The sequence below is a fragment of the Pipistrellus kuhlii genome, unplaced genomic scaffold, assembly GCF_014108245.1.
Source record: "Pipistrellus kuhlii isolate mPipKuh1 unplaced genomic scaffold, mPipKuh1.p scaffold_m20_p_2, whole genome shotgun sequence".
Taxonomy (NCBI): Eukaryota; Metazoa; Chordata; class Mammalia; order Chiroptera; family Vespertilionidae; genus Pipistrellus; species Pipistrellus kuhlii.
This window is the reverse complement of record NW_023425515.1, coordinates 142,535,826-142,546,442: the sequence shown is the minus strand read 5'-3', so window position 1 is coordinate 142,546,442 and position 10,617 is coordinate 142,535,826. Positions and strand designations below refer to the sequence as shown.

At 38.6% G+C, this 10,617-nt stretch overlaps 1 protein-coding gene across 1 annotated transcript in view; it reads right to left on the bottom strand.

Annotated features, from left to right (window-relative positions):
• Nucleotides 1-1,533: 1,533 nt before the first annotated feature.
• The window catches only part of PIGK (phosphatidylinositol glycan anchor biosynthesis class K), a 78,781-nt gene continuing 69,697 nt past the window's right edge, over nt 1,534-10,617 (bottom strand). Inside the window, exon 11 of the mRNA XM_036445586.2 lies at nt 1,534-1,919. Within this exon, the coding sequence (XP_036301479.1) occupies nt 1,803-1,919 (117 nt within the window). The 3' untranslated portion in view covers nt 1,534-1,802. The remainder of the gene's footprint in view (nt 1,920-10,617) is intronic.

Below are 10,617 nucleotides of genomic sequence, written 5' to 3'. Positions count from 1 at the left end.
AAGAGGAATCCTTTTACTTCCAGCAGTCTTTGCCACCAGGGCTTGATTCATTACATTGAAACTGAATTACTCTGATTCAAGAACAGCCACATTTCCTCTAGGTAGTCCCACCCCACCGGGTCATGACCTGGTGTAAGCAAAGGGTGAAATGGTCAAATTCTTTGTCTATTAGCACTACTATAATTGGCTATTAGAATGTAGGTCTTCCCCCGCCCCTGCCCCCTCCTATGTACAGAAGGATCCTTTTCCACATAATCAGGTAAAATTGTCCCTTCTTCCTCTTTCTAGTACACCAAAGACAGTTAACATGAAGATCCAGAGCTGGCAGGAAGCTTCAATATCACGTGTTCTAACCTGGGAGAAAACACAGGCAATCCTCTGCTGAGAAAAGGATGACCACTTTGCATATAATTAGAGGGTAATAACTGAGTGCTAAAGGGAAAACAAATCCTAAGAAAGGGCTTATTGTGGAGAAAGAGTTGGCTTTTTAATGTTACCTATCACAACAGACCTTGCAATGAATGATGATTGACACATAAGTTCTTAGATAAAACATATAATCCGAAAAGGTATTCCATGGGACATGAATGCAACTTTCAGGGTTTCTCCTCCTTATCTGTGAAGAAGCAATATCTGGGGCTGACAGCAAAGCATATTCTGAATACTATTTCCAGTTATTAGAAGGTATGAAGCTGCCAGGTAAATGATGGAGATAATGGGCTCTTGGATCTTGTCAGAGACCAGAAAAGGGGCTATTTACTTACTGCCTTATGTGATAAGCCAGTCAGATGTGAAGGCAGGGCTATCAGCGTTAATCTTCCATACAGTCCACCTACTTTATGGGACTGTCTCAGGAAAACTATGGATCCGGCCAGTGGGCAAGGTTTACCTTAAACAGAATGAAACAACCTCTCTTTCAATAGGGAAACTGAAGCAAAAGTGGTCAATTCTAGATGACCACAGAATGAATGAATGCTTAGAAGTATAAAGTGGTTGTTTCTCTTGAGAAGTCAATATGTGAAATTCCCAAAGATCTTAAGTTTTCCAGATAAACTGATAGCAAATAAGGTCCTGAAGACTGTCAGTACCATATATTAAGAAACAAATTTTTCATACTTACTTATAATTAAGCTAAAGAATTCCATTACTGACAGTAAAATATTCACATATTACAGAATGAATCAGAGAACAATTTTGGGAACAAGGTAAGAGGTCCAACAATAGAACACTGTTAAATACAGCACATTCATAAAATGGGTACTCTGCAGCCATTCCCAATGTGTTCTTGTAGAATGTCCAAAGAGAGACAAATGGTTGATGATATATTGTAAAATGAAAAGTGAGGTTACAAAATGGTTCTATACAATCTCTATTTTAGACCCTCAAAAATAAGTACATAGAAAAAAGACTGGGAGAACATACACAAAACTACGATCAGAAATTAGCCCTGCTGGTGAGAATTTAATGTCCTCACATTTTTTTTCTTTTCCAAATGAAAAGGGGCTAATGGGAAATTCTTTGTGTGTGTTTTTCCAAAATGAGTCAATAAGTATATTCTGACCTCTTTGTTCCATCTTTTTTAATAACACACCAAAGAAAAAACACAAAAATATATTTAGTGCCATTTAACACTTGCATTAACAATTATTTTCCTTTAAGTTAAAAAACAATAGTGTGCCAAATTTAGTTTCCTTATATTTTTTGCCAATTCACACAGAGCAATGTATTTTTAAAAAGATACGACATAAATTTTCATCCAAGATTGTAGTCTTCCATGCAGTCCTCTTTATGCATCATCATGTCTAGAAAATGAACTTCATGTGCTTGATCCCGTAAGTTTTGAAGAAAACCATGATGATGAGTGCCCACAATCCCAGAATAAAACCCCCAGGAGGATGCCAATCTTTCAGCTTTGGTTTCTGCAAAATAAGGGTGACATCACATGGTAAATTTAACAAGAGGCAAAGAGTTAACAATGGGTAAAGCAAATACTAACAGAAAATAGACATTTCACCAGCTGTGTTTTAAGGGGGAGTAATTTAGCCAAATTAAATGTCTTAAGATACAGACTCATGAGGTCAGAATATGTGCTCATGAGCTGAGAAAAGAACCATTAGAACTCAGACTAAATTGCCAACCTGTAGAATTATGAGCTAAATAAATCATTGATGTTTAAAGCCACTAAATTTTGAAGTGATTTGTATGCATTGAAAGCTATGGATTATATCCACTGAGATGACAATGTGGAATGAAAAACCCTGAAATTTTATTTTCATAAGAAAATTAAGTTGCATACTTGTAACCTCGGGTTTCTGCAACAATGGCATAAATATGAAGAGTGTGAGGGCCAGCTAATCGACCTCTTGTCCACCATGAACTTTGTACAGCAAATTCATAAAATGGGTACAGGTCGGGGACGGTCTGTCAAGATAATCCCCTCTAACCCTTCAAGAGTAAGAAATACTCATTTGAGCTAAATTTCACAAAGTAAGAACTTCTACAACCACCTGTCGCATCCTAACAGTGTTTACAGCCAGCCTTTGATAAAGCTGTCCAGGAAAAATACTGCTGTGTTATCTCCTGGAGGTGAATTTCACAAACTTCTTTCCCATCCAACCCCCTCACTTTAAAGGAACTGCAGGGATGCTCGCTTCTGGCTCTTGCCTATAGTCTTCCTGGAAACAGGCTGATTCCACTTGTCACCATGCCAGAAATCGCTCTCACGGAAATGAAGTGGGGGGATCTAGAGACTAACTCCCCTAGCTTCCCTCTACCCTTCCTCCTCCCAACTGCAATCTAGGTTTGAGGTCTGGTTCCTTTCCATTTGAAGTTAGCCATTTATGTTAATAAGATGTTTCCCCCTTCTGGAGAAATGGACATCTCCCAGGATCTTGATGCACCTTATCCATGGTAAATTTGCAAAGCAATTCATCTATCGATATTTTAGGATAATTAACAATGACTTGTTTTTAACTGTGATTTTATTTTTAATAGAAAGTTGACCATAATTTTTTCTTAACCATGACTTTTTTCTATGATAAGAATGCTCACTGTTAACATTATTAATATGGCTCTGGAATTTCTGACCAATTCAGATATAACATTTAGGAAGAAAAAGTAAATTTTCATTATTTGCATAGTTTGATTAGTTATCAACCAACTCTATAAAATAAACTTATTATTATTGATATTAAAGAGCTCAGATTTAAAATAAATATATTAAAAAATACCCTTCCAATATGCCAGTAAAAACAATCAGAAAATAGAATAGAAAAAATTACAGTCGTAATAAAAATAAGAAACATTAAATAAGTAGGAATACCCATAGCATGAGGTGTAAGGCAAACAATTTATATTACTCTATAGAGAGGGGTAAATAGTCCTGAATATAAAAAAGAATCTGATAAGGCTAATCTATAATGTTGTTCTGATGCAAAATACATCAATGAAACAGAATAGAAAGTAGAAAATCAGCCCAGTATATGACTTAGAATTAGATGAAAAAATATTAGATGGAGGAAATTTGTTTTTAATTACTTTTGTAAAGTGGCACCTATGGACACATCATAATGGGGCTACGTTAATCTCAAAGGTGGAGAGCAGTTACAAAGGAGCTCATGTGGAGAGAAGAGTAGGAGTCCAAGGGCCAGCAAGCTGGGGGGACTGTCAGGTACCGGTGGCTACTAATTGGGAGAGCTGGCCCTTGAACAAGGTATCGTAAGTAGGTTGGTGAAGAGGAGAGGATCACACCCAGGCAGTGGCACATGGAGCAAAGTCATGGTGATGAGAAAAGCCAGGCATTGGGAAAAGGGTGACACCCCAGCCTGGGCTGCTGCAGGAAGGTGATAAAAGCTCAAGAGGGTGGAGATTGGCATCTTCTTTGTTCACTGCAGAAGCCAAGACCCTGGCACTTAGAAAACCCTGTTGAAAGAAGTAGCAAGTTTGGGCCATGGAGAGTTATTCTGTGAATATCCAGCTGTGTGCTGGGATTTGAAATAATGAGAAGCCTCTGAGTACTTGAGCCAGTGACTAACCACAGGTAAATGGGGTGAAGATATAAAATGTAGGAGAATATGCACAATAAAGGAAGTTGTAAGTTTAAAGACAATGAAAACAAGGAAGAAAAGATGAAAATATTTTTATAAAAAACTTTTGGAAAGATCTACATTTTGCAAAAGTATAAGTCAAATGAAAAGGTAAATAAATAGGATAACATGACAGAAAGGGGGTTGAATTTAGTACATGAAGATCTCCCAAAAATTAATAAGAAAGTATACAAAGATTTATCAATAAATGGAAAAAGAAAAGAACATTTTTGAGAAAGGAATAATTATGAGTAGCTAATATTAGAAAAAAATCCATTTTCTTGACCACAAAAAACAAATTTTAAATTATATATTAATTATTTCCTTCTTTTTATAAAATTAAACTAGTAAATGTTATTAAGGATAGTCTAATTTCAAGAAAGTAATCTATAAAGATGTTCAGAGGTCTTTAAAATGTTTTTATCTATTTACTTGTGGGATCTATTATACGCCTAGCTAGAATCTATATTAAGAAATTCAGAAATGGTGACAAAAATTTAACAAAAATGTTTTCTTCTCAGTGTTATTTAGATAATAAAAAAACAGAAAATAATCTATATAAATAAAATGAGAAGTAATATATAACCACATAATTAGCCATAAGAATGTTTTCTTATGAATTAAAAGATGTTTATATTGTGATAATAAAATAAAAGCAAGATGCAAATTGAGTATAAAATATGATCTTTATTTTTATAACAATATTAAAGGAGGAAAATATACCAAAATTTTAATAGTATTTTTCTTGGGGAAATACGATTAGAGGTAATTTTAATCTCTTCTCTCCATATATCTATACTTTTGAAAGTATGTTTCCTATAATGGATATGTATGTCTTTAACCATTTTAGTGGGGGAGAGGAATTTACAGAAAAAACTTGTATTAAAATGTCTACCTAGAAAAATCTTCATATATTCACTTTTTCCAAATTAGGAGATGTACTACAATAATACTGTTTAGTATTTGATATCCTACTTTAAGAAAAAGTAATGTCAGTAGCATGACAGCAACAAAATAGTGTCATTTCAGTATGTACTTAATAATATTCTTGAAATATAACAATACTGCTATTTTTAAGACAATTATAGGTAATATTTTAGACATTTTATGATTTCACTTACAATCAAATGACAGACTGTTATAATTACTATTGCTTTTTCAGATACGTTAGCATAAGTAAAGGAAGGGAGCAAAAGGAATCAGACATTAAGAACCCTAATGAACTGGGAAGCTGAATCCAATACTGGGCCTGCTTCACTAGGGAGCTACAGTTTCACACACTCCCCAGGGAACCACCTGTCCATTCCCTGAAGACTACTGGGGGGAGGGACAGAACAATAAAGGGAAATCCTTCTGCAGGCACATGCCCTGTTGAAGCCAAGATGGCTCAAGGGAGGTTCTTCTACTAGGAGGCATGGGCATTAGGAGTCAAGATGATGACCATAAAGTCCTGACTAGCCTGGGAAAAGGACCGGATTGGATAAGGGACACATGACCCTGGAAGATCGAGGATATGGATTGATTAGGAGGAGGATCCAAGCCCACAAAAGATTGGAAAGTTGATTGGTTTGATGGAGAGCCTAGTCCTTCCTAAACCCAAGATAACAGAATCCCAGCTTAATGAAGAGTGCTCTCGCTTAATGCAGCCAGGAACACAGACTGAGCTAGCTAGATGAGGACAGAGACATGGACTGAACCAATAGCACAAAATTTCTAAACACCAGACATATTTCGGGGCCTGATGAAGACAAAGCTGAACTTCTTCCATGGCAGGACGGTCAGAGATGAGACACCAGAGCTGAACCAAGGACCACTGCCTCTTACCCTTCCCATACTTAAGTCTCCCAGAATGCTTTCCTTGCAACTCCGTGAAAGAACTTCATTTTCACCAGCAGCAAGCTCATATTTAAGTATAATTTCATTTATGTCCTTATTAGAGCTTCTCATAAAATAATGTATGTAGTTAAGATTCTCTACTGACTGCTATTAAGTATACTTTTTTTTTTTAACCTTTCACAATAACAGTGATAATACAAAGGTAAAAATAATACTTACTGCAATGTGTCATGAGCAAACACTTAAAGGCTCAAGGGCCACCTATTATATAAATGCCTAATACTTCAAATTAGATAGGTAGCTAAGCAATACTGCACTGCCACTTGGGAATGGTATGCAGTCTCTTCTTTCACGTTGCTAGGAGATCATTACCAGAGAACTTTAAAATAGTTAACAGAGCATAGATCTAAGTATTAACTTTATGTAAAAAGAGAAAACTAGGATTTTCATAATTGTATATATTTATTGGCAAGCAAATAAAAATTTTCAAGGTTTCAATGGGATGCTTTTCTTAAAATATAATAAGCATATCAGTTCAGTTAGACTATTTTAAATAAAGAAAAAATAATCTAAGGTCACAATTATAATTACTTTAGAAAATAGCTGTTTTTAATTGTTTAATCAGTGATAATATGTTAGTGTATCTAAACTTCATCCTTTCTATAAAATATAATTTGTACTCTTCAAGTTATGTTAATTATATAAATCAAAGACATCCTATAAATCCCTTCTTCTTGAGTATGGGCAGGACTTGTGACTATGATGGGAAATCTCCTGCGATTAGGTTACATAATAAAGCAAAGATGAATGGATCCTGAAGATGTAATGAAGGTCCCTAGTCAGTTGGCTTTTAGTTAATCAAAAGGGAGATTATCCTGGGGGCAGGAGCTGACTTGATCAGGGAAGCCCTTTAGAGGAAGGCCTCAATATCAGAGACAGAAATCAGAGACAGATACACTAGGAGGAGACAAGATGTATTGCTGTTGTGGAGTGGACCTCAGGAAGGAATGGCAAGCAGTCTGCAGGAGCTGAGGACCTCAGTCAATCCTACAACCACAAGTAACTGAATTCTGCCAATAACCAATAGCTTGCTTGAGGACCCTGATCCGAAGATGAGACTGCAATCTGGTTGACACCTAGATTGAAGCCTTGTTAGGCGGTAAGCATAGGGCTAAGCTAAGCTGTGTCCAGACTCCTCAGTCATGAAAACTGTGAGATAATAAATGCTTTAAAGTCACTAAATTTGTTTGCTATGCAGAAATAAAAAACTTGTAACAAAAGTATTAATTGCATCCGATACTTATTCATTGGATTCCTTAGGGAGAATAACTAATTAAGATATTAACTAAATATGTTTTTAAAAATAGTAAAGAGTTGGGGTGACCAGGTTGGCAGGGGAGGGCAGTTGAGGGTAACTGGGCCAGCAGGGGAGTGCAGATGGGGGGCAATCGGGCTGGCAGAGGAGGGCACTTAGGGGCAATCAGGCTGCAGGGGAGCAGTTAGGCATCAATCAGGCTGGCAGGGGAGTGGTTAAGGGGTGATCAGGCTGGCAGACATGCAAGCAGTGGGGAGCCAACAGTCCCAGATTGTGAGAGGGATGTCTGATTGCCGGTTAAGGACTGATCCCCACAGGAATCGTGCAACTGGCAGTCGAACACCCACTGAGGAGTCCCAGATTGGAGAGGGTGCAGGCTGGGCTGAGGGACACCCCTCCCCCAAGTGCACCAATTTCGTGCACTGGGCCTCTAGTTTTGATATAATGGAATATAGAAAACAAAATTATATTGGGCACGTTTATAAAATTACAATGAATTTTAAAAGACAAAAATTCAATTTATAGCTGTCATCATGATTTTATCATCGTATCTGTTAATGAGATGAAAATTCATTACACACACACACACACACACACACACACATACATATACATGAGGTAATATGCAAATTAGCCAGAACACCGTAACAGTCATAACCGGTCAGGAGGAGGATGTGCACACAGGTGAGCCCTGGAGTGGAGACAGAGACAGAAACAGGGGGGCCTTCCCAAGCTGCCGCGGCTGAGCACAGGCCCAGAGAGGAGAGGCCCACTGTGGCCAAGCACAGGGCAGGTGGGGAGAGGGGAGAAGAACTGCTCACAGCCACCACGGCTGAGGGCAGGCCCTTGCCAGCAGTCCCGCCTCTGGTGTGAGAGCTGCAGAGGAAACACTTTTCTGACTGCTCACTGGCTAAGCCCCAGTACACCATTCGCAGTGTTCTTGGTAACTTGCCTAATAAGAATCCAAGAAGGTGATTTAGAGTATTTCCACCTCATTCCTGGAGGAAAAAAAGAAGGTCCACTACTGGAGAGTCTAAGAAATGTCATATCCTGCCCTAGCTGCTTTGGCTCAGTGGATAGAGCCTCGGCCTGCCGACTGCAGAGTCCGGGTTCAATTCTGGTCAAGGACACATACCTAGGGTGCAGGCTCCTCCCTGGCCAGAGCCCAGGTCAGGGCTCATGCAGGAGGCAACCAATCAAAGTGTCCCTCTCACATTGATGTTTCTCTCTGTCTTTCCTTATCTCTTCCATGTTCTCTAAAAGTCAGTGGAAACATATCCTCAAGTGAGGAAATAAATGAAGGAAGGAAGGAAGGAAGGAAGGAAGGAAGGAAGGAAGGAAGGAAGGAAGGAAGGAAGGAAGGAAGGAAGGAAGGAAGATCTTGAAAATGCCTAAAGAAAGTTGTCGTTCTTTCATGGTGAAGGAAGGGACTAGAGTACGTGTTGATGAAAACACCTTCGTGGCTGCAGAGGCTGGCAGTGACAGCAGCAGCAGGATGATGGGGGCAGCATCTTCCCCTGATCAGCCAGGTTGCCTCCTGGAGAGGGAGGCCAGACTGTGGCTTAGGCCTGTACACCAGCCAAAGGTAGGACAGTAGGGATTCCAGACTATGAGAGGGGTAGGCTGGGCTGAGGGATGTCCCCCACCTCAGTGCACAAATTTCTTGCACTGGGCCTTCAGTAAATTATATTAACAAGTCTTTACTACTTATATAAAGCATTTTTTAAAAAACATTTATAAGGTATTTTCAGTGACATTTCAAAAACTTTTCTGAAAGCCTTTTGTCTTAGTAACTAAGATGATAAAGTTGTAATGGAAAGAAAGTGAAGTTAATTACTACCAAGATCTTAATATTCAAAGCAACACCACAGGTCAAATGTCTAATATTCATTAGGGATGTTTTCTTTCTAAATGTAATGAACTCTAAATTACTCTGACTTGTGGAAGGAATGTGTATTTGTCTAGTTGTTTTTAATTACTGATTGTTTACTTTAGTCACGTGTAGCTAATCCTCAAGTCCACTCATACAAATTAGAGATCAGCGCTCTTTGACACTCATTTTTCTTACAACTTTGTACAAATCACAATCTATTTGGCTGCCTTCAGTGGTGGAGAACAGACAAAGAATTTAGTACAGGCAAACAGTGAATGAGTTGTATTCCAAATGTGCTATCACCAGTTTTATGGAAATCAGAAAATATATTTTTGAAATAAAGTTATATTGTTAATTATCAGAATTCACAAGGGCCTATAAATCCTTAATGTTGCTGAACTATCTGAACTAAACATGGACCCTCAGGTTAGATGACCACATATAAGAAAGTCTTTTCTTGATTCTGAGGAGAAGGAAGTTAAGTAGTCAGGAATCAGGACCATGGGGGAAGGAGGAAAGGAAGTAGAGCCAGGAGCCCAACTAATTGGAGTTACTAGGGCACCCCAACTCGGGGGTGGGGGGTGGGGAAGGAAGCGTGTATAAGGGAGACATGAGCTTTAAATGTATGAGTGTATCAGGCAACTTGCAGATAACCAGTCATAAGACAGTTATTAAGACATATAATCAATCCCAAGAATGTTATTAAGACAGAATTCTTTGAAAGGACCAATCAGGAGCTAGCAAGGCATGTATCTACCCCTAGATTAAAAGGCACATGCTTCCTCTCTTCTCTCTGGCACGCAGTGGGTTCCTGATGTTCCTGTGGTGGGGAAGCACATCCCCTGTGCCCACGTGGCTTATGGCCATGTGGGACTCTACACCTGGACCAATAGACTTGAACATCCATGGAAAGGAAGCGCTGGACACTTGCCTGCTCTGGAAACCTTTTCTAGGCCTGGCTTCTCTTAATAAACTTTACTTCCACTAACCATTTTTGTCCATGAATCTATTCTTCAGTTTTGCGAGACAATGAACTCAGGCTCAAACACACCACATTTTGGTTTCAATTCAAATGTCTTTGCCACTTACAAGATAAAAGATTTTAGGCAAGTTACTTAAACCCCTCTGAATCTCGATTTATCCAAGAATAAAATAGGAGTGATAGGTTTTTCAATGGCACTAATTATTTCTCATGATGATTTTGATTAACTGTGAAATATGAAGCATGTACCTGTTTATAGGTATACAATAAATAAAAAAGAAGATGAATTTCAGAAACATTTAAGAAACAGAATAAAAAGGAATTAAAACCCAATTATATGTGAACTTGAGGCCCAGTGCCACAAAATTCATGCACGGGAGAGAGGGGCCCCTCAGCCTGACCTGCACTCTCTTGCAATTTGGGGCCCCTCAGGGGATGTCCGACTGCCAGTTTATAGGCCTAAACTGGCGATCGGACATCCCTCTCGAAATCCGGGACACTGCATGCACCAGTGACCATACTTTTC